This window comes from Astyanax mexicanus, chromosome 21 (assembly GCF_023375975.1).
Source record: "Astyanax mexicanus isolate ESR-SI-001 chromosome 21, AstMex3_surface, whole genome shotgun sequence".
Lineage (NCBI taxonomy): Eukaryota > Metazoa > Chordata > Actinopteri > Characiformes > Acestrorhamphidae > Astyanax > Astyanax mexicanus.
Genome location: NC_064428.1, coordinates 12,841,900 through 12,866,607, shown reverse-complemented (window position 1 = coordinate 12,866,607; position 24,708 = coordinate 12,841,900). Strand labels below are relative to the sequence as shown.

Below are 24,708 nucleotides of genomic sequence, written 5' to 3'. Positions count from 1 at the left end.
CATTATTTGAGGTCTGAAAGCTCTGCATCTTTTTTTCAGCCATTGAATTCGGCACGTTCACTCTGCCATGAAAAAATCAGATCTGAGCCACACTTTTTTAGTCACTTTAATGTGAACAAAGCGTTAGAATTTATAAAAGAAACACAAACTTATTTTTTTTTTTATATCTCAGTGTGATCACACTTCAGTCCAGTAGATGGTGATAATGCACTAAGAATGCAAGCTGCCAAAAAAGAAAACAAAAAAAAAAACACCAGTAACCACAGTAAAAGAAGAAGAGCAGCAGTGTGTTCAGAAGCTAAGGGAACATTAAGAGGAGTTAAAGGTAATAATTCTAATTCATTTATTACACTGCTTCTACATTGTTTACACGCTATAATCCAGAGCAGTAACAGTACTACTGTATTTAATGCCGCAGTTTGGAGAGTAAAGCTGCACTATTAGCAAAGAGTAATTTCACACTTAAATATTTAACAGAACAAAGAAAACAACCTCCCTGTTTTAATGTAAACTGTGATCTTTACCACACAATTTAATTCTGTGCAAAATATGTACAAAATATTATATGTTATGCTTCACAGGGCAGACCAGGCACGGTTTTATAAAATATGTACGGGTTGGAACATTGATTTAAATACAGATGCACTGGGGCTGGTGTAATGTCTTGAATATACATAATTAATCACAATACAGAACATTCAAAAGATTATTTGGCATACAAGTTTTTGGGAATTATTATTATTTTATAAATACCTCTAATGATTATTTTCTTTTGTTTCTGTGACACAAACACTCGTCCATTCAGTAGTCCAATAATCCACTCGGTAGTCCACTCAATAGTCCACTCAGTAGTCCACAAGTCCACTCTGTAGTCCACTACTTCACTCAGTAGTCCACTAGTCCACTCGCTAGTCCACCGGTTCAGTCTGGAGTCTACTGTTCCAATCATCCACTCGCAAGTCCAATACTTCATTTAATAGTCCACTACTTCACTTGGTAGTCAACTAGTCCATGAGATCTTAACACTGAGCCAGTAATTACCCTGTAACAAAATTACATTTTAAAGTTACATTTCTCAACAACTGTATGATCTTGTTGCATTATGGTTCTCAAACTACTTGTGGTACAAGAAGCACACCAAAGGGGTACACTATACAGTAATTTTCCTAACATTACATTAGTTAGTGTTTTGTGCATTACCCGTTAGAACCTGTATGTAATCTACTACAGTTTTATAATAATTAATATTAGTTAAATTGGTCCTTGAGTAAAAGCCTGTGTGCCACAACTTGTGAAGAAAAACTGGCTAAAGATATGACTGTATGTTTGTGTGGATTACACGTCTAGCTTACTCTGTGTATAAATAAGCATGTGTGTGTTCTATATGTGTTCTTGTGAAATGGTGTGTAGGTGATAGATGAAAGTTTTAGTTTGGTCATTTATGGTACGTGCTCTAAAATGTTTAAGAACTGCTTCTCTTGTTTTTCTTTTCCAGAAATAAATAATGTCATGTTGCAAGATTCCTTCTGCTCATAGTGTCCGCAAACTTCCTGAGATCAAATTCACACAGAAGGAATCCAGCGAATTTTAAGCTGCTAAAAGTATTAAAAGTCAGGAAATGGCATCCAAAAAAACCCCAGTACTCAATCAACAACATCTTTTGGTACCTTCTGCATGAAGCCATCAAACTAACAAAAAATACTAACATGGAGAAAACTCCTTACACTTTAGCGTCTGGGAAGAGTTGTGGAGACTCAGAAACTGTCGAACTGAACCAGCACTCTCCGACAGAAGAGAAACTGTATACCTGCCCAGTCTGTGTGAAGAGTTTTACTCATAAGGGTTCTCTGCAAAAACACATTCGCATTCACACTGGAGAGAAACCGTATTCCTGCCCAGAATGTGGGAAGAGTTTTACTCAGAAAGTTTCTCTCCGAATACACAATCGCATTCACACTGGAGAGAAACCGTATTCCTGCTTGGACTGTGGAAAGAGTTTTACTCATAAGGTTTCTCTCAGAATACACAATCGCATTCACACTGGAGAGAGACCGTATCACTGCTCAGAGTGTGGGAAGAGTTTTAGAGATAGAAACACGCTCCAATTGCACCAGCGCATTCACACTGGGATTAAACCATATTCCTGCTCCGAATGTGGTAAGCGTTTTAAACAGAAGGGTTCTCTCCAAATACACAATCGCATTCACACTGAAGAGAAACCATATCAGTGCCTAGACTGTGGAGAGAGCTTTGCTCAACGGAATTCTTTGCAACATCACCAGAGCATTCACACAGGATTGAAACCGCATCTCTGCTCATATTGTGGGAAGAGTTTTACCCTAGTGAGTAATCTCCAAGCACACCAACGCATTCACACTGGAGAGAAACCGTACCACTGCTCAAAGTGTGAGAAGAGCTTTGCTCAACTGCGTTCTCTGCAAAATCATCAGAGCATTCACACTGGAGAGAAACCTTACCAGTGCTCAGAATGTGGGAAGAGTTTTGCTACACCTTATTGTCTCAGCCGGCACAAGCGCATTCACACTGGAGGGAAACTGTATCACTGCTCGGAGTGTGAGAAGAGCTTTGCTCAACTGCGTTCTCTACAAAATCACCAGAGCGTTCACTCTGGAGAGAAACCGTATCAGTGCTCAGTCTGTGGAAAGAGTTTTGCTACACGTAGTTGTCTTACACAGCACCAGCGGATTCACACTGAAGAAAAACCATATTCCTGCCCTGATTGTGGGAAAAGTTTTGCTATACATATTTGTCTCAGACGGCACCAGCGTGTCCACACTGGGGAGAAACCGTATCACTGCTCAGAGTGTGGAAAGAGCTTTGCTCAAATGCGTTCTCTGCAAAATCACCAGAGCGTTCACACTGGAGAGAAACCTTACCAGTGCTTAGAATGTGGGAAGAGCTTTGCTCAAATGCGTTCTCTGCAAATTCACCAGCACATTCACACTGGAGAGAAACCTTATTCCTGCTCCGACTGTGGGAAGAGTTTTGCTAGACGTAATTGTCTCACACAGCACCAGCGCATTCACACTGGAGAAAAACCATATCACTGCTCGGAGTGTGGGATTAGCTTTGCTCAAATGCATCTTCTGCAAAATCACCAGAGCGTTCACACTGGATTGGAAGAGCAGCATCCCTGCTCAGACTGTGGGCAGAGTTTTACCACAGAGAGTGGTCTCCAAGTTCACCAGCTCATTCACAAAAATGAGAAAACTATCACTGCTCAGACTGATGGAAGGGATTTACCCAACTGAGATATCTCCAAATAGATTGTCTTGCAAAAGGTTTCATACACCTTGAACTTTTTGCCACCTTACAACCACAAATTTAAATGTATTTTATCGAGATTTTAAGTGATGGATCAATACAAAAAAATTGCATAATTGTGAAGTGGAACATAAATGATACACGGTTTAAAAATCCAGTGCAGTCAGTTGCCTTCAGAAGTCACTAAAGTAGTTAGGGGGCCAGCTGTGTGTAATTTGTGTAAAGGCTTCAGTGGTTTGTTAGAGAACACTAGTGAACAAACAGCAACAAAAAAACAAGGAACTCACCAGACAGCTCAGAGATAAAGTTGTAAAGAAGAGGTTTAAAGCAGGGTTAGGTTATAAAAATGTATCCCAAGCTTTAAACATCTTAAGCAGCATTTAAAAATCCATCATCCAAACATGGAAAAAGTATTTAACAACTGCAAACCTACCAAGACATGGCCATGGTCCACCAAACTGAAAGATCCAGCAAGGAGAACACTGATCAGAGAAGCAACCAAGAGGCCAATGGTCACTGTGGAGAAGCTGCAGAGATCCACAGCTCAGGTGGATCAGGCGAATCTGTCCACATGGCAACTATACGTTGTGTGCTCCACAAATCTGGCCTTTATGGAAGAGTGGCAAGAAGAACACCATTGTTGAACGAAAGACATGAAAGAAGTGTTATCAGTTTGCTACGAGCCATATAGGAACACAGCGAACATGTGGTTGGTTTGAATAGATTTTTTTGTCCGTTAATAAATGGAATTATCATTTAAAATCTGCTTTTTATATTTATTTAGGTTACCTTTGTCTGATATTAAAATGTGTTTGTTGTTTAACAGATGGTGTCTTTTAATGAATTCAAAAGTCAGTCTTGTTATAATTAGTGTAATGATCATTATTTAATGACTCGTCCCTGATTGCAAGTGTAACCTGACATTTATAAAGCTGACATTGCTACTAAAAGCTCTGTTTTAAGAACTAAAATCTGCTTTCCAATTTTTTTTAAGTATCAGTCAGGTCCAAAACATGTGCAATAGGGTCGCAGGCTCTTTACCACATCGAGGGCATTAGAGATTTACCCTCAGGGTAATTACTTGCCAATCTGGCTTTACATAAGTATGTCCTATGAACCAGTCTAAACTGGATTAAATTCAGTTGAGAACATGTACAAATGTGTCTTTTTTAATACTACGCTCCAGAGATCCACTTCAGTCTTAATTGCAAGACGCAATCGCATGAAGTGAAGTCAGTAAAGGACATAAGAATATTGTAAAACTGTAATATCAACCTTCTGAGTGAACAGAAATCGTAACAAGCGTTCCCAAGGTCGTCTTGGAAACGGGGAAAAGAGTGTTTGGGCACATTGGCGGATTTGAAAGTATTTAAACATATTGGTGCGCAAGAGGTTGAATTTGGAACACAATCTTTAATATCTGTGAAAGGTGTCATTAGCATATAGTTCTCTAGGGCTACGTTCACATTACAAGGCACGTTGCTCAAATCCAATTTGGTTATCTTGACGGTTCACATTGTTTTTACAGCTAAGGCTGCACAGCTGCACCAAGATATGTGTGGGTACGAGAGAGAAGCATGTAGCGCTAATGCTAATGCGCAAAGGCAAAAAGACGCATGAATTCTCATTTGACTGTTCACATTGATGCTGCATGTACATGGATCGGATACGTGTCCGATTTAGGACCATATATGAAAGTGACTCAAATCTGATTTGAAAAAAAAGAAACTGATTTGTTACATTTACACAATCATAAAAAATCTGATTTGAGTCACTTAAGCCTGGTAATGTGAACGTAGCCTAAATATAGTAATTCCCAGTCTGTTCCAAAAACCAAATGTGTGATCTAGTCTAAAGGGAGTAAATAGATGGTTGTTATCTATTGCGGTTAAGGTTAAAGCTGAGAGGAAACTAACAACTCAGTGGAACTGTATCCAAATACAGAAAAAATATATAACTGATTTATTTCTGAGAGTGGGCAAACAATATATACATATATAAAATATAAAACAAAATGGTGTCATTTTAATTTCTCCATTTGAATGCATTTCTTGTAATAATTTGATTTTCTTAGAGTATTAGAAAAATAAGAAAGTGAAATTTTCTCAACTGGCCAATCACTGCAGAGGGGGCGGGGTTTAAACCCACCGGCTCTGGTGATCACGTGGTGCTTTGTGACTGCTCTCCAGAGCAGTGGTGGCGCTGTAGCTGTATCTGCTGCAGAAAAGCGGAGCAGCAGAAGATCTGGGTCTGGGTTTGAGAAGATGCAGAAGATCTCCGAGTTCAGAAGCGGAGGAACTTTAACAGGAGCTGAACTGCTGAAGGTGGAGCTCGATCTCATTTATTACTCTGATTCTCATCTTTTACAGTCTGATCCAGAGCAGAAGATTCTCAGCTCTTCTCCTCTGGTAAACAGATTATTGTGCTTCAGGCTGTGGAGGAAATGCCTGATTAGGGCTGTGGATGAACCAGTGCTGCAATATAAGGCATATTTCGCACACAAAATAACTAAATACATTTTATTATTAAGTATATTGTCTGATTAAGCATGAATGTCTTGTACATTTACCTAATTTCAAAACTAATATGTGTCATTAAAAACATTAGCAAAATCTACTTAAGAACACTGGAAAAATAGCCTTTGTTACCCACTTGTCTCCACTCTTTAACTGTAAACTGTACCACCTTTGGTTTTACCATTTACCATTTTAAGAAATGGTCGCCTGCATGTTCAAATAATTGACATTTTATGGCAAAAAACAAAACAAAAAACAAAACAGAACTGAGTTTTTAAAATAGAATTAGCAAAAACATGAAAAATAGCTAAACTGCGGCTATGCTAATAGCATGAAGACACTAAGCACATTCTAGTGATTTAACCAAAATTTTATTTTAAAAATAAACCAATTAGATCTAAGAATTAATTTAGGTAGCAGGTAACAGTGTTGAGATTGAGCTCCCCAGTCATAATAATAAACACAATTTATATAAATGTAATAATAAAAAATATATAAAAATAATAATAATAAACAAAAAATCAAATATACAGAAAAAAACTGATTAAGGAACTTATTTTTTTCTTCCAAAGATCTTCAGAAGTACCAGCTTATATCACCCAGAGACACAGCTAAAATGTGTATTTTAACTTAAATATTATGGATTTATTAGGAAAAAAGTATTTTTTTAGGCATAGATGGGATTTGGACTAGCGTCGCTAGTTCTTCTTGTGTGTGTTTAGTTCTGGTGTATTCTCATGATAACGTGTTTTTGGAGAGCAGCCAGGTAAGTCAGTGATTGGCATAATGTCACGAAAGTGCCATTTTCTTAAAAAAAAAAAGTATTAAACAGCATTTGCTGAGAAGAATCTACAGTCTTGCTCAGAATGAAGATTGTTTGGCATCTGTAACATCTGTATGATCTGCGCATGTATGTTAATTTCCAACAACTTGACTCATTTGTGTAAGAAGCTGTTCTAGATATAGAATGAGTAAAATATGGAGGACAGGGAATATTCCAGAACTCACTGTAAGATTCACTGTAAATGCATGCTTATTGAATATTGCACGCTATATTGAACCACCTATAGGGGTGTGTCATATTGTATAGTATGTGATAATATTGCCAAAACATTTGTGAACGATACTACACCCTGAAATATGGTGCCATATCATCCACCCCTAATTATCACATCAGGGTACTACTTTTTTGATGTTTTTAGCAAAACAAAAAAAAATACCATGAAATATCGTGATATAATTTTAGAGCCATATCGCCCACCCCTACCACCCACCCAACCCGTGATCAGTAAGCTTAAGCTCTTAGAAGAAATCACCAATTGTATATATAAAGCTTTTTGCTTGAGTGATACCTGATATTTTCTTTTTTTTTTCCCCTCTTTTCCAGAAATGAAGGACGTCCTGTTGCGCCTCTCCTCCTGCTTGTAATGTCCACAGTGTCTTCAGGCTCAAATTTCCCTTTAAAAAACACATATACAGAATATTCCAGAGAGTTTTAAGCTGCTAAAGGATTAAAAGTAAGAAAATGACACCAGAAAGAATTTCCAGTACTCAACCAACGTCATCATCTGCAGACAAGAGGACATCTCACACCACCACAGAGCATGGGCAGAGTTCTGGAGACCTAGGCATTTTAAATAAAAACCAACGCGCTTCTGCTGGAGAGAAATCGTTTTCCTGTTCGCAGTGTGGGAAGACTTTTATGAGAAATTGTAGTCTCAAACGACACCAGCTAAGTCACGCTAAAAAGAAGGCATATGACTGTTCAGATTGTGGAAGCACATTTTCGAAACTCGTTCTTTTACAAGTACACCAGCGCATTCACGCTGGAGAGAAACCATATCTCTGCTCAGAGTGCGGGAAGAGTTTTAATCGCAAAGATTCTCTCCGACTACATCTGCGCACTCACACAGGAGAGAAACTGTTAACCTGTTCAGACTGTGGGAAGAGTTTTACCAGACAGAATTCACTCGATCAACACCGGGTCATTCACACTGGAGAAAAACCGCATCACTGCTCAGAGTGCGGCCTGAGTTTTAGTCAATCAAGTTCTCTCCGTGTTCACCGGCTCAGTCACATGAAACCGACACCACATCACTGTGCGGACTGTGGGAAGGGTTTTACCAACAAAAGCTACCTCAAAGTACACCAGCGTGTTCATACATCAGAGAAACCATATCACTGCTCACAGTGTGGAAAGAGCTTTAAGCAAAAGGACCAACTTCGAATGCACCAGCGCGTTCACACTGAGTTCAAACCCTACTACTGCCCAGAGTGTCACAAGTGTTTTCCTCGTAACAGTAATCTCCTAGTGCACCAGCGTGTTCACACTGGAGAGAAACCGTATCAGTGCTCAGAGTGTGGGAAGACTTTTACTCAGCAGAATTCTCTCCAACAACACCAGCGCGTTCACACTGGAGAAAAACCTTTTCACTGTTCAGACTGTGGGAAAAGTTTCACTCAGCAAAATGCCCTCCAACAACACCAGCGCGTTCACACTGGAGAAAAACCGTATCAATGCTCAGACTGTGGGAAGAGTTTTGCATATCGCAAGACTTGTAAGAATCACAAATGCACAAAGAACAGTGATACACGTTAGTAAAGAAAAATAACAAAATTGCTGTTTGTAGAAAGGATTTCTATAGGTATTTCTTGTTTTAAAATGGTTCTGGGATTGACTACTTTGGGTTGATTTACACTTTATTTAAATTTAAGGTCTTGGTGAACAAACAATATTTTGTTGTGGCGTTAGAGATCTGTGGGAGAGAAGGTTTTGAGTAAGTGTGTACTCAGGGTTGCTACCTTTCAGAGATGAAAGGTGTTAGTCCTTTTTTATTTATTTATTTTGTGCATAACTATTAGTGCTTTTCCACCGACATGAAACCAGCACCATTCTGGTTCGCAAACCTAATTTTAATTTATTCACCGCATTTCCACCAACAAGAGTAGGTTCCAGAACCAGGAACCACTTAAAAATGACCTATAAATAGCAAAATTAGAGAAACGTCCCACATAATGTCTCGACAGGCCCACAGTCATTTTAGAGAAACAGTCCTTAGCTATAACTAGTGCAAGTTTGCAGAAATTTCAGTGCATTCATTTTTGCAATTTAGCATGGATAAAAAAAGAGAGATATTTGCATGCTGTTTGCATGTATGAATATTCATGAGCAAAGCTGGAATCCGGTCATTTTGGACACACCCCTAAAACAGTCCATTAAAAAAGAGCTTAAAGCTCACCTTCCGTCGTTTTTTCTTTAATTTTAAAATGTCTAGTTGTGGTCTCTAGTATGAATGAATGACATGTGAGCCGTTTTTGTAAAAAAAAAAGTGCTCAGGTGTCTCTGTATAGCTCTTTTTTAATGGACTGTTTTAGGGGTGTGTCCAAAATGACCGGATTCCAGCTTTGCTCATGAATATTCATACATGCAAACAGCATGCAAATATCTCTCCTCTGATTGGCTAGGAGCACTGCGACGCCCCTCCACCGCTCTGCCGCTCACTGCCTCCCACCTCCTAACTGATGAGCGGTGATGTTGCGTCGCTTCAGCTCCGCCTCTGGGACTTTCTCGAGCCAAGGTGGGCTGGTCTGTGAGTTTCTGCCTACGTAGGCAGAAAGATAATTCAAAATTCACCCGTTTTTCGGAGGGGGGGAGGGGGGATTTCTTTGCTTAGCTCCTGCAGACAATGGGGGCTGCAAAACTCATTCAACTCGGAGAGACCTACTGTATTCCACAAAAAACAAGAAAAATCGGATTTTCGCGGAAGGTGAGCTTTAAGAAAATCAGTTAGGCCACATGGTTTACACATGTGTGCACTGTTTAATATCTATACTGGTGGTTTTAATGTTTTTGTCAATTAAAGTAAATTAAAAATGCCTTTTGTATATTTTTTCCATTAATAAATTTAGTAAGCAACTATTATTGTTATTATTTTTTAAGAAGTGCAGGATAGTACAATATCCAAAGTTTTGATGGTCCAGGCTTGAAAGATGTTTTTGCATATTGCATATGCAAATGAGCCAAAAAATCTAAGTGGGTGGAGCTTTCTAGTCCAGATTGTGTAGTTGTATGGCCGGACACAGTGATTAAGGTAAAAAAAAAAAATATTTTGAGAATATGCCTAATTGATAAGAGGTTATGGATAAAAAAATATATAAAATATATAGTATAATGCTATATATATAGTAAAATATACGTAAATGCACTTTTCTTTTACAAGAGGAGAAGGAGAGGTAAGGAGCAGTAGGAAAGGAGTAGGAAGAAAGGAAGAGTATGCAAGAAAGAGGAGTAGGAAAGGAAAAGGAGGCAAGAAGGAGGAGGAGTAGGAAGAAGAAAAAAGTAGGAAAGGAGGAGGAAATGAGCTGTAGGAAAGGAGTGGATGGGAGAGATGAGCAGTAGGAAGAGAGGAGAGGAGTAGGAAAGGAGGAGGAGGAAATTAGCAGTACAAAAGAAAGGGAAGGAGGAGGAAACTAGCTGCAGGAAAGCAGGAGGAAAAGAGGAGGAAAATGAGAGGGAAGGAGGAGGAGTAGCAGTAGCAAAAGTTTCTGGACGCAGCCTTCTAGTCTAAAGGAAGAGTTTTAGACTTTACGGTGGGTAATTTTGCGGGACCTGGCAACCCGGTCACATTTGGCTCCGGTATCACCTGTATTCCCTCTCCAGAGCAGGTGTGGCGCTGTAGCTGTAAACAGACAGAAGGTCTGTGTTTGAGCAGCAGTGCAGATCTCCGTGTTCAGAAGCTGCTTAACTGCTGAAGGTAAAAACTTTAACTCATTTATTACACTGATTTTACACTGTTTACAGCTGTAATCTGGAGCAGTAACAGCACTGCTGTATATAGAGAATACAGTATATTCTATAAACGTTTACACTTTACACAGTAAAGAAATACACTGGACCTACTGGTTTCCTTCTGAGAGGTGGATGAAATGCTACAATAATCCCAATAATATTATATGGAAGTGTTAGCACTGACTAACTACTACTTCATGAATTATTTACAGAACCAGTCAATGGTTTGGGCACACCTCATTCAATGTTTTTATGCTTTATTTAATGTATTTTCTTGGTAAACATATAGAATTATGTAGTAAACAGTAAATAAGTGTTAGTCCTCCACATTAATCCCCTGATCTAAACCTAAAAAAATTGAAATTATGGTTTTGGATGAGCTGGAGATTTGTTTAACACTTTTTTATTTACTAAATAATTCCATAAAATAAAAAACACATTGAAGAAGAAGTGCTGTGTCCAAACCTTTGACTGGTACTCTAGATGTAAGGAAATAAGGGTTAAAATAATTTTCTTTTTCCTGTTTAATAATAATAATAATAATAATAATAATTCTGTTTCTGGAATTGTCTTTAATTTGCTTTCATCTGAGCAAAATACAGGTACATCTCAATAAATTACAATATCATTGAAAAGTTACTTTATTTCAATAATTCAGTTCAAAATGTGAAACTCATTATATAGATGTATTACACACAGAGTGATCTATTTTAAGCGTTTATTTATTTTATTGTTTATATTGTTTAGTGTCTCAGAAAATTAGAATATTAAATAAGGCCAATTGGTACTTTTGGCAGTGTGGGCAGTGTGCCAAATCCTGCTGGAAAATGAAGTTGTCAGCAGAGGGAAGCATGAAGTTCTGTAAGATTTTGGTGGAAAACAAAACTGCACTGACTTTAGACTTGATAATAAAACACAGTGGATCAACACCAGCAGATGACATGTCTCTCTAAACCATCACTGATTGGTGGAAACTTCACACTAGACCTCAAGCAGTTTGGACTGTGTGTCTCTCTACTCTTCCTCCAGACTCTGCTCCCTTGATTTCCTTTAAATGAAATGCTAAATTTACTGATCATCAGTGATGGTTTGCTGGTGTTGATGCACTGTGTTATATCAAGTCCAAAGTCAGTATATGAGTTTCACTGAATAAGTGAAAAAAATAAACTTTTCAATGATATTAAATTTTTTTTAGATTCAACTATAACTATAACTATAACAGCAGGGTGGAAAAGACGACAACAAATTTGCTTTGGGCTAAAAGGCAATACACTGTATATATCATGATATTTTCCTTCCCATAAGATAATAAAAAAAGACACATTTGAGACAAAATCACATATTCTACATATTATTCTACAACCTTGTGCCTATGACCACAGCACAGCAGAGCCAATATTACACGTTACAGCATGAATCTTGAGTGTATTATTGCGATTATACCATAGTTTGATTATTGCTGTTTATTGTAAGATTATGAAGAGTTAAAGAGGAGGAGAAAATAGGATCTGTTTGGTTATAAACTCTCCGCCAGTTAAAATAGTTCCATTGCTGCTCTGTTTATAGCTGTAGTGCTGTTGGGTTTGTAAGCACTGCATCGTTGCAAGGTTACCTGTATGTGGGCGGAGTAATACATGGAGAGCTTTGGTTACAGTGCATTACCGGCTGATAACGGCACTTATAGAATGCCTCTCAACCAATCACATTGCAGGATCGGAACTAACTGGTATAATAAAAAATTATCTAGAGATGGAAAGATCAGTAGGGAAAAGAGAAAGGCGTACTATTGGATCTAACTGGTAATAATTCTGTATCAATCTTGTTTTGTATTGTCTCGTCTTATATCTCGTATATAAATATATCAATAATTTTTAAGAACTCAATATATCCCCAGCTCTAGTCTTAAGTATCTACACAAGTGTTATTAAACTGCACCTTTAGCCGATGTGTGTATTAAATGCACAACCCTGTGATCAAGAACTCTGGATATCTTTAACCTCTGAGCCACCAATTTCCCTGTAACAAAAGCCTTAACATTTCTCAACAGTTGGATGACATTGACCTTGTTGCATTTACAATGACTTGAGATTTTCTTTTTTCCTTTCTGTCCCAGAAATGAACTACGTCCTGTTGCAAATCTTTTCCTCCTGCTGCTGGTAGTGTACACACTCTTCCTGAGATCAAATTTGCCTTCAACAACACATGCACTCAGGATGTTGCAGAGAATTTTTTGAACTGTTGAACGATATTAAAATAAGAGAATGGTGCCCACATGAATCGCCAGTATTCTGCAAACATCTTCCACTATGTCCCACGTGACCACATCTCAAACACAAGAAGCCCACCCTTCCTTAGAGTTTGAGAGCAGTTGTGGAGACGTAGGAACTCCTAAAATACCCCAGCATGTTCGCAATCCAGATAAACGGTTTTCCTGTTCAGAGTGTGGAAAGGGTTTTACTCAGGAGAGTAATCTCCTCGTACACCTGCGCATTCACACTGAAGAGAAACCGTATTCCTGTTCAGAGTGTGGAAAACGTTTCAATCAGGAGGGTAATCTCCAACGTCACTATCGCATTCACACTGCGGAGAAACCGTTTTCCTGTTCGGAGTGTGGGAAGAGCTTTACGAGAAAGAGTAATCTCCAACGGCACCAGTTCGCTCACACTGGAGAGAAGCCATACGCCTGTTCAGAATGTGGAAAGAGTTTTTCGAGACCGATTTTACTCGAGGTACACCAGCGCGTTCACACTGGAGAGAAGCCGTATGTCTGTTTAGAGTGTGGAAAGAGCTTCACGAGGCAGATTCATCTCCAAATTCACCAGCGCGTTCACACCGGAGAGAAACCGTATGTCTGTTCAGAGTGTGGAAAGAACTTTAGAGAACAAGGAACTCTCCGAAAGCACCAACGCATTCACACTGGAGAGAAACCCTATCACTGTTTAGACTGCGGAAAGAGTTTTATTCAAGTGAGCACTTTCCAGCGACATCAGCGCGTTCACACTGGAGAGAAACCGTTTTGTTGCTCAGAATGTGGAAGGAGTTTTACTCGTTTCGGTACCCTCCAAATACACCAGCGCATTCACACGGGCGATAGACCATTTCAGTGTTTGGAGTGTGGGAAGAGTTTTACCTGTCAGCAAAATCTCATGTTACACAATCGCATTCACACTGGAGAGAAACCGTTTCACTGTTCAGAGTGTGGAATGAGCTTCTCTTGTAGGGGTAGTCTGACCCATCACCTCCGCGTTCATACAGGAGAGAAACCTCACAACTGCTCTGAATGTGGGAGGAGTTTCTCTTATAAGAGTTCTCTCCAACGACACCAGCTCGTTCACACTGGAGAGAAACCGTATCACTGCTCAGGGTGTCAGAAAGGTTTCGGAAATCGAAAGACTTGGAAAAAACACGAATGCACCAAATTGTAGTAATTAAGCGTTAATACTGTAGTCAAAGTTCATACACTTTTAAGCCAATAAATTTCAATTATTTTCTCATCCCAATGTCTTTTCCATGCCTTTAAGGCAACTTTTCATACCCATACAATTTTAAAACATAAGTGCAGACATGGACAATAAAACCAAAAATCTGATAATCTGATTAAAAAATGTTAACACAGAATCAAATTCAATAATAAAATGTGTATCAGATCCTGAGAGCTTTATTGTGTAAAAATTTTGGGCTTATTGTGGGCTAAATTACTGAACTAACTCTGAGCTGACATATTTTAGTTAGCTCAAAATAAATTTTCTTTATCAATAGCGAAAACACAAAGATTTGTAGACAGAATTTCCATGACTTTTCCAAAACTTTCTGCATATTTTTATTTTTTATCCAAAATTTATCCAGGCCTGGAAATTGCTATTTTAAATTTAAAATTCCATGACATTTACAGGTTTGTCATGACCGTACGGACCCTGTAGAGAGCTGGAGTGCTATAACGTGTAATATTGGCACTGCTGTGCGGTTATGGACAGGAGGCCGCAGGTCAAGTATTACATGTTATAGCACGAATCTTAAAGGTATTATTGCGATTATACCACAGATATATTCCATTATTACTGTTTATTGAAATATTTTGAGTTAAAGAGAACGAGAAAACAATCTGTTTCGTTATAAACACTCCGCCAGTTAAAATAGTTCCATTGCTGCTCTGTTTGTAGCTGCTTGATTACCTGTATGTGGTGGAGTAATAGATGGAGAGCTTCGGTTACAGTGCATTACCGGCTGATAATGGCACTCATAGAACGCCTCTCAGCCAATCACATTGCAGAGTTGGAACTAACTGTGGCATAATACAAAGTAAATGCTTTTTTGCCATTTTAGGAGGATCTGAGCTTGATTTACCTTGACGATTAAACATGGACTCTACAAACAATATTTTGTTGTAAAAAATAAATAAATAAATAAAAGAAAACACACATTAAGTTTGTACTGCTACATTGACTTCCCTTGACCAGGTAGAGAAATTGGCTTCGTTAATGTTGTCATATGAAATTTTTGTTTGTTTTAATTAACTTTTTTACGATAGAAGAACAATGTTGATAATAAGAAATCTTTGGATGGGTGTAATGTTAATGCAATGCTTATGCTATTGTAATATTTATTTCTAACCAGTTACTCATTAGCAAGCTAGACAGCTAGTAAATGAAAATAAATGTATAATTTAATATATGGCTGATGTAAGTTATCTATTTGTTGGGCAACAAGTGCCAAGTCTTTTTTCTTCTTCTTTTTTATTCTTTCTTTTGTCTGCTATTTTGCTTGTATTATTATCTCCTTATTAAATGCTTAATGACCACAAACACTAGAAATTTGTATTAACAATAATAAAGTTTAATTATGACATTTCAAATGATTTTATGAAGCATCTTGCCACAATAATACCCTCAGATTTTTAAGTTGTATGTTTGTTTTTATGTTGGTGAGGTAATGTTTTGCTATTTTTGCTGTTGTAGGTGTACATTTTGCAAATTCATATTTATATGTTAAGATCTAAATTATCTCTAATGAGGGAAAAAAAAAATTAAGAATGCTGTTTTCTGTCTGTAATGCACAGAAAAGAAGACTATTCTACTATAAAACCTATACAGCCAATAAATCAATTTTAAGCAAAATATTCAAACGTATTTTTTTATTTCCATTGCATTGGAATCATGTCTGTAATATTTTATATAATATGTTGACCTTTTTATACCATAAACCATCCCTAAACAGTAAAAAACGTGATTTAAAAAGTGATCTAAATCACATTAAATTAGTAAAATTAGCATCTGTTAATTCATCTTAATTACTCTTGTTTTTTCGTGTAGAAGATTTAAAAATGAAGAAAATACATTGAAAGATACATTGTAATGTATGCAGAGTCTGAAAGGGTTAAAGAAACAATAATATAGCCAATTAAATCGAATCACATGCTTGAAGTGTCTCAGGATCTTTCAGTGTGACATTTTTAACCACTATTTTATGGATTTGAGTGTTGCATGTCATACAACAGCATATGGAATATTAGTATTATTATTAGTGTTAGGGGTGTGCCATATTGTATTGTACTTAATATTATTGGCAACAATTTTAAATATGGTGCTGTATCACCCACCCCTAATTATCACATCAGGGTTCTATTTTTCTTTTCTTTTCTTTTTATTTATAATTTTTTTTTTTTTACTGTTTTTAGCAACAAAAAAATGACACTTCTCATTTCCCATTATATATCTACTAGAGACAGATTATATCTGTCCAATATCATTTGTTTTACTTTAATCCTGGATATATGGAGATATTTGGAGTGCATTATTAGTAGTATCATGACATTCTGGATCATTGACTTCTGTTACAAATCTGATAAGAATTTTGTATTTTTAATATCTCAGTTATGGGTGTGCAATATATCGTATTCATTAATAACATTTAAATTTTTATTTGTCGCTGTAGTGCATTCTTGAAATATATATAATTTTTAATTCAGTGTTTTGTCATATTGCCAAGAGTATCCTTCTTGTCCTTATCCTTATTGTCTATCCTTATTGTCTACCAGCTACCGTGAAATTCACTCCTAGCTGGTAGACAATAAATGAGAGATCATTTTCAAAGCTAAGTGGCAAAAAGAACATTGTAGTAAAATATCAATATTAGCATCAAGTGTAACATATTACAAATATATAACTTATGTATACAATTTACTTTTATCTCATCAAATCCTGTAATTATATGGTTTTCATGAGATGTTACTGGAAATATCTTACACTTATATTACAAACGTATATTATATAATTATTTAATCAACATTCACATAAACAATTATGAACAAAATGTTCAGGTGTTTTCAGTAAAAAAAAAACATTAACCATTTCAGACCTGAATTATGTTCCAGTGATGAAAAAATACATAATGTATGCAATGCACTAAAAATAAAGATTCAATTAATAAATAAAATTAATATTTAGTATTTGCCTTTTTTATGTCCATAGCAATTAAATGTATTTGTTTAACATCTATTTATTCTGTATAAATTTTAAGTTCTTCTATTTTATTCAAAAAAAATTAAACCGTAAAATGAATGTCATAATAATATGAGGAAACATTTCTCTTTTTCTAGTGCAGTGCACATGGCTAAACTGCTGTATGATGGGCTGATAAATGTCTGTTCTGAGGGACAATAGGTCTCAGTCTTAGATCACAGTTTTCATGCATCTTGGCATGTTCTCCTCCACCAGTCTTACACACTGCTTTTGGATAACTTAATGCCTTTACTCCTGGTGCAAAAACTCTTAAATAATTTTTAGGTGGTCTCTTATTTTTTAAAGAACTGTAGCAACCCATATCTAGACCAAATGGAGGCGCTATTGCTATAATAGTGATTCAGAAAAGTGGAGAAGCAGAAGATCAGGGTTTTAACAGCAGTGCAGATCTCCGTGTTCAGAAGCTGAGGAACAGTAAGAGGAGCTGAACTGCTGAAGGTAAGAACTTTAATTCATTTAATACACTGATTCTTAACAATTTACAGCCTTTAGTCCAGAGCAGAACATTAAGAATTCGAGAATAAATGTAATATTTGGGGACTAAAGTGGCATTTGTAGCAGGGAAGCAGTATTTTGCAAAAGAATCTGAAGATACTTCATAATATATACCCTACAGCATGATACAAAATATCAAAACAGAGCAGAATGTATCGTTTATTACTCATCTTTGTAACGCTATCCGCTTTTAAAGTCGAATTACGCCTATACGCATTATATAAGGGTAAATTAACAACGAAAAATAACGCCACTGACCGTTTTAAAGTCAAAGTGGATTTTTTTTTATTAATTTATAAGCCCTGAGTAGACGCTGTTCCGCAGTACGTTGGATGTTTGTTATTTCTTATATATTCAACATAATGTAATGACAGCTCCACCAGTATTAAATTTATAGAATTATAGAGAGATTTTAGCTATCATTTAGCCATAGCAACGCTTAGCCTCCACCTAGAAAGACATTAGCAACAGCCTAGCAACGCCATAGCAACCAACTAGTTATCTGATCAACCGTCTAATTACACCTTAGCAACCCACTAGTTATCTCATCTACCATCTAGTTATTACAGCAATCGTCTAGTACACCTATGGATAAAACTTTATTTGATGGTCCCATTAATGCTCAGCTGACATTTAACTAACATGTTTATTAAATGCAACTGAACTGAAAGGTGAAAGAAAATTATTCTCTATTGAATGTAATCCTACATCCAACTCTAACCCAAACTCTTAACATTTTAGGACTGGGTTTAAGGTTAGATTTAAAGTTTAGGTTAATGTTGTGGTTAGAGTTAGGTGTATAGTTAGATTTAAAGTTTAGGTTAAGGTTAGGGTTATGTGTAGGTTTAGATTTTAGTGTTGGTTAAGGTTACAGTTAGGTTTAGGGTTAGATTTTAGTGTTGGTTAAGGGTTAATGTTAGGGTTAGATTTTAGGGTTGATTAATGTTGATTAACTGTTCATAGCTCAAAGGACTGCCTCTTTCACTTGGTGATGGATTTGTTGCGGCATTATGGGTAAAAAAAAAAGTCAGATTTATTTGGCACAAATGCTTCTTTTACAAAGACTTTAGATTATCATTTGTCTTTTTTCTCTTCCAGAAATAAACAGCACCCAGATGCAAGTCTCCTTCTGCTCGCAGTGTCCATGTTTTTCCTGAGCTCAGTATTGAGGATGTTCCAGATTATTTTGCACTGCTGAAAGAGAGTAAAATTAAGTAAATGGAGCCTGAACGAATCTCCATTACTCTGCAAACAACTTCTGGCAAGAAGAAAGTTCACCATTGCTCAGAGTGTGGAAAGAGTTTTACTCAAAAGAGTTCTCTTCATGATCACTGGCGTATTCACACAGGAGAGAAGCCACATCACTGTTTAGAGTGTGGAAAGAGTTTTACTCAGAAGAGTAATCTCCAAAATCACCAGAGAATTCATACAGGAGAAAAACCATATCCATGTTCAGACTGTGGGAAGAGTTTTACTCATCAGAGTATTCTCCAAATTCACCAGCGCATTCACACTGGAGAGAAACCATTTCCATGTTCAGACTGTGGGAAGAGTTTTACCAGACAGAGTAATCTCGACCAACACCGGCTCATTCATACAGGAGAGAAACCGTATTCCTGTTCAGACTGTGGAAAGAGTTTTACCAGACAGAGTAATCTGGATCAACACAGACATGTTCACACTGGTGAGAAACCGTATTCTTGTTTGGACTGTGGAAAGAGTTTTACAAGACAAGGTAATCTTGATCAACACCGGCGCATTCACGCTGGTGAGAAACCCTATCAGTGCTCAGAGTGTGGAAAGAGTTTTACACAAAATAGTTCCCTTCATGAACACCAGCGCATTCACACTGGAGAGAAACCGTATTACTGTTTAGAGTGTGGGAAAAGCTTCACTCAAAATAGTTCTTTTCATGAACACCTGCGCATTCACACCGGAGAGAAACCGTATCGCTGCTCGGACTGTGGAAAGAGTTTTATTCAAATAATTCATCTCCAACGACACCAGCGTGTTCACACAGGAGTTAAACCATATTACTGCTCAGAATGTGGAAGGAGTTTTACTCATAAGGGAAGTCTGCTAAAACACCAGTGCATCCATACAGGAGAGAAACTGTTTCACTGCTCAGAATGTGAGAAAAGTTTCAGATACCCAAGTAGTTTGAAGAAACATGAATGTAGCAGTGGTACAGATGGCATGTGATGTGATATGGTAAATGTAATGCAAAGTAAGACAGTCATTGTCTTTAGGAGGGAAATACCTCCTGTTGTTTCTAAAGAATAAGAATAAAAGCAGTATGATGCCAATATATGAATGCATTCATCAGATCTAAGTTTTAACAGTGAAATGGGTAGTATTTGATCACTGTCATTATCATTTTTCATTATAAAAAGCTCAAAATGTCCATGATGATGATTGTATTAAGACAATGTGAAAGCATCCATTGTTGACTTGTATCTTTTTGCACTTTGATACCATATCTGCAGCCTGCCCATTTGTTGTAAACTGGCTGTAAATTTAGAAAATATAGAAATATAACAGAAATAATTTATTATAAGTTACGTTATAATTGTTATTCACTGGGAAATTCTGATTTTGGGCTAGTATTTTCTTTCCCTGTGTTTGACATCTCTTTTGTCAACGTAACAAAATATATTTATATATTGCTTGATGAGTTTCCAGAATTTGCCTGGAATCGGATCAAGACCACCTGGTCTAGGTGCGATTTCTGTTTTGCACCTGCTGAAACGAACTGCACCAAGACTGCAAACGAACCAGATTCCCAGTTTAAACAGGCCAAAAATCACAGGTGTGGAAACAACATTAAGGCTTCTGCATGCTTCCACCAAAACGAAGTTTGTGAGCATTGCATAAAATCGAGGGGGCTTTTGACCTTGCATAGAACAGAATATCAGGTATTGTGATGATGTAAAAAATAACATTGCATGTTGAATGGTATACTCTATGCTCTGTTTCTGTTTGGTGCACTCTGAACCCATTAATTGCTCAAATTAAACACGTGTTCAAACTAGCAGGTTACAGCGATTCATAGCTGGGATTTAGCGACAAGCCACCAGCGACACGTTATCAGAGCAACAAGCGTCAAATCGAGTTAAATATTCTAAGCTGATTGGTCAAATAAAAAAGAGACTGTTGCCTGCCAGTGTAAACAGGTATCTGCACAAATTGTTCTTACATACTCATGTTTGAGTGTACTGCCAATGAACTGAATGATGTTAGTGTAGGAGTGAGTGTGTTTGGGGGAAAGAATATGGGTTGGTCCATCAGTCTGGTTGATGCTTACCTGTGGACGCACCACCTGGAATCTTCTCGAACGAGCTATTCATACCATAACTGTTTGGGCTTCCTGGTTAGAATAGGCATGAGTGATGTTTCATCCCTTTATTGGTGAAGGACTTTTTTAATTTATCTGCTGCCTATGCTGTAAATAAAGCCATGTGTCAAACCTTTTTTTCCTCTGTGTTCTCTGAATTCTCAGCAGGCTCAGGTACTGAGCAGTAACATACATTGATCACACATTCTTTTAGTGTGTAGTACAGAATTGGAGCACAACCTATACATTTATAATTAGGACTTCACCTCAAACTCTAAAGATACACTTATTAAAGAAATGTAGCTACCTCCATTTTCAGAAACAACTACATTCTGTTTGATAGAACAAAATGCTGCACAAATTCACTTTATTCAGTATATGCAACACATTTTTCGGTTTTATTTTGCATACTTTAGTATTAATTCCCCTTACAACAGAAAAACTCAACATATTTCACATTAAATATAAATGATTAATATTTTGATACACAGTATTAATATGCACATTGCCTCAGCAAAAAACAATATAAATTAGGAAATGGAAATAAAATCTGACCATTCATATATATGTTGCATGCCCACAAATCAGACATGCATCCAATTAAGGACCACGTATAAGTGACTGGCCATACTGCCCAAAAAAATCTGATCTGTGTCACATTAAGGCAAAAAAAATTGATTTGAGTCACTTCAGCCTGGTGAATGCAGCCTAATATACACGTATATATAAATAGTTTAAAAAAAAATAGTTGCACCCAGAAGGATGTCGGTTTGAAATACTATTCAGAAGAAAGATAAAGGGTACCAGGACTGGTACGGACAAATCTTGGTCATGTTTATTGAGTTACACAGTTAGAAGTAGTGTGTAAAGCATGTGTAACTCATGTGTAATGCTGCAACATATGCTAGATGTCTCAGCATGGAGCTGTAGAGGTTCCTTATGTTCCTCCTGTAATAATCCATCCCATATTTCCAATATTGTCACACAGTTACTGCAGATTGTGCGTTAGGGGGTTTAGAAGTGTTAATAGAGCGTCCAATAGCAACCCACACATTTTGCAATACTTGTTGCAATACCTCATTAATGTAACATTGGTCTATCAAAGTGCTTGTAATGAATATGAAAAGTGATTTGGTATTGTACAAAATTGCACCATGATACCAGGCCTTTTTGATGTGTGACACTGACCACATTGCCTACACACATGAATTTATTTAATTTCTTTCATTAGATTAAATCCTTCTGGGTGCAAATATTGTTTTTAATAAGTGCATAAGCTCTGTACAAAACGTAAAGAATTGGCAGAAAAAGGAACCTGACAAAAATAAAGAAGATTTTCTCACATCTCAGAACAAAATAACTTCTTCTTAGCATGATTTGTAATAATAAACACAGCAGTCTTTCCTGCACAATGATGGATAATAACTCCTTAGTTAATATAATGGCAGGTGTCCGAGTCTGGCAATGCAGAGATTGTCCACTGTTTGTGTACTAACTAGTGTGTATTAGTGTGTTCACGTCACCGATGAGTTAAAGGCAAAAGTCAATCTGGTGACTGTTGCTTCTTCTGTCTTTGAATCCAGCTGTTGGAAGATAAGCAAGCAGTGTGAGGTTCGACCACACTCTCTGTACTACTCGCAGTCTGAGAGCCAGTGGATGGGACTTCTGAGCCGCTCAGGTGTAGCAGATCGGCAGGTTCAGGGCAGGTGATCATGTAGTGGGTGGAGATGGCTTCAGTGTCTCTGAAATGTAAGAATAAAATCCCTTTTTAATAATTACAGCATATAAAATAAAATGGTAAAACATTAACAGATGTAAACTTTACGACCTTAGTTACAAGTTTCCCACAATTACTGGTGCATGTTGGTGCAAATGATGAGACGCAGAGTTCATTGTAAAATGTCTGTTTTACTATTTCCAGGCTGAATTTAGTACAGTATGTATTGGCACCCTTTGGCCCTTCAATACCAGTCATCTCTTGAATGCCACAGCCTATTTGAGTATTGTTGCTGTCCATGCACATCCCTCAATGGCCACAATTTACAGCTACCTTCAACATGGTAATAGACTAGTTTCAAAAACATCACTATCAGGTCATTTTTTATTGGACTTCCTCCAGATGTAAATGCAGTAGAGATCTCCTTTGGGATACTTCAGTAAAATCTGCAGGACATGATGCCATCTATAGACTACAAATGTATGGAAACAATAATTTTCATTTTTAATAAGTGTATAAACATCCTTAGTTATATTTTTAAATCAGTAGAAATTAATCTCAATAAATATGTTATTTTGACCTTTCTTTACAGAAAAAAAAACACTTTTGTGTACTCAATGTGTAAGTGTGTACCCTATGTTATAGCATGATGAACATCCCCCTGAAATGTAATAATGTGTTGTGGCAATACAGACCGCAGCAATTGTGATTAGACTATTGAACATAATACTCCCATCACTGATACCCCAATGCACAAGTAAAAACAGCCACAACTGTGCACAATCAGTGCACAGGCTAAGCTGTAGACTCTGCATTTACTCAATGCAGAAGTAAAAATAGTCCTTTAAACATGACTGAATCTAAAACCCTGGCAGTTTTTTAAATAAGTAGTAGAAAAAATAATTTTTCACCAACTCACATTTCAATAACTGGAATTTCCATCTCCACTTTCGGGCACTTGTGTTTGTTAAAAGTGCTTATTTGCCGGAAATTCCGCCCACATTCAGAGCAGTGATACGGTTTCTCTCCAGTGTGAATGCGCTGATGTTGGTGAAGAGAACCCTGCCTATTAAAGCTCTTCCCACAGTCCAAGCAGTGATACGGTTTCTCTCCAGTGTGAATGCGCTGATGTTCTTGAAGAGTACTGTGGCGATTAAAGCTCTTCCCACACTCTAAGCAGGGATATGGTTTCTCTCCAGTGTGGATACGCTGGTGTTGATGAAGAGTTGTCTGCTGATTGAAACTCTTCCCACAGTCCGAACAGTAATACGGTTTCTCCCCGGTGTGAACACGATGGTGCTGTTGAAGATGACTCTGACTAGAAAAACTCTCGCCACACTCTAAGCAGTAATAGGGCCTCTCTCCGGTGTGAATGCGCTGATGTGTCAGGAGATGACTCTGTTGACTAAAACTCTTTTCACACACCGAGCAGTGAAACGGTTTCTCTCCAGTGTGAATGCGCTGGTGTTGTTGGAGAGTACACACTTGATTAAAACTCCTTCCACACACTGAGCAGTAACACGGCCTTTCCCCGGTGTGGATGCGTAGGTGCCGTTGTAGAGTGCTTTGCCGATTAAAACGTATCCCACACTCTGAGCAGCAGTATGGCTTCTCTCCTGTGTGGATGCGCTGGTGTGCAGTTAGATGACGGTGTTGGGTAAAACTCTTCCCACATTCTGAGCAGAGGTGAGGTCTCTTCTTACCTGGATTTTTCTGCACTTCGCCAAGTGATGTACTAAACGATGTCTGTTGAGCAATGAAACTTGTATGCAATTCCATATTCCCCCATTTAATTTCTCATCCTGATTTCATCAGATGAACTTGATTCTCTTGCCCGGATCTTCTGAAGTGTCCATGGTGCACACTAGGAACAAAACAGAAATAAAAAAAGATATGTTATGTCAAAATGCAAACAAAAAACAAAAGTGACCATATATACTACTATATTGGCATTTAGAGCTAAAACTCTAATCCAGACAAACCTTTAAGGAGACATGCATTACAGAGATGGGCCAATGCAGTGTTGAGGCACACCAACTAGCATAATGGTGCCA

At 37.4% G+C, this 24,708-nt stretch overlaps 4 protein-coding genes across 5 annotated transcripts; 3 read left to right on the top strand and 1 right to left on the bottom strand.

The window, feature by feature from the left end:
• Window positions 1-259: 259 nt before the first annotated feature.
• On the top strand, window positions 260-3,687 carry LOC103041299 (gastrula zinc finger protein XlCGF26.1). Its single transcript, XM_022685681.2, has 2 exons — window positions 260-325; window positions 1,496-3,687. Exon 2 carries the CDS (start codon window positions 1,707-1,709, stop codon window positions 3,270-3,272), a length of 1,566 nt encoding a protein of 521 aa, XP_022541402.2. The 5' UTR covers window positions 260-325; window positions 1,496-1,706; the 3' UTR covers window positions 3,273-3,687.
• A 1,795-nt stretch (window positions 3,688-5,482) lies between these two features.
• LOC125785628 (zinc finger protein 239-like) lies at window positions 5,483-8,534 on the top strand. The gene is made up of 2 exons (XM_049469571.1): window positions 5,483-5,609; window positions 7,189-8,534. The coding sequence occupies exon 2, from the start codon at window positions 7,327-7,329 to the stop codon at window positions 8,398-8,400; it is 1,074 nt and encodes a 357-aa protein (XP_049325528.1). The 5' UTR covers window positions 5,483-5,609; window positions 7,189-7,326; the 3' UTR covers window positions 8,401-8,534.
• A 1,768-nt stretch (window positions 8,535-10,302) lies between these two features.
• LOC103039955 (zinc finger protein 501) lies at window positions 10,303-21,073 on the top strand. Of its 2 annotated transcripts, XM_022685683.2 has the most exons (3): window positions 10,303-10,555; window positions 12,704-13,965; window positions 18,892-21,073. In XM_022685683.2, the coding sequence occupies exons 2-3, from the start codon at window positions 12,897-12,899 to the stop codon at window positions 19,803-19,805; spliced, it is 1,983 nt and encodes a 660-aa protein (XP_022541404.2). In that variant the 5' UTR covers window positions 10,303-10,555; window positions 12,704-12,896; the 3' UTR covers window positions 19,806-21,073. The 2 variants fall into 2 exon arrangements, with proteins under 2 accessions (XP_022541404.2, XP_007234870.3); XM_007234808.4 differs by lacking the exons at window positions 10,303-10,555; window positions 12,704-13,965 and adding an exon at window positions 17,144-17,546 and having other exon boundaries at window positions 18,702-21,073.
• Window positions 21,074-21,316: 243 nt separating this feature from the next.
• LOC125780401 (zinc finger protein 501-like) lies at window positions 21,317-24,514 on the bottom strand. Its single transcript, XM_049469572.1, has 2 exons — window positions 23,574-24,514; window positions 21,317-22,679 (listed from the first exon to the last, which is right to left on the bottom strand). The coding sequence occupies exons 1-2, from the start codon at window positions 24,431-24,433 to the stop codon at window positions 22,481-22,483; spliced, it is 1,059 nt and encodes a 352-aa protein (XP_049325529.1). The 5' UTR covers window positions 24,434-24,514; the 3' UTR covers window positions 21,317-22,480.
• Window positions 24,515-24,708: the final 194 nt, after the last annotated feature.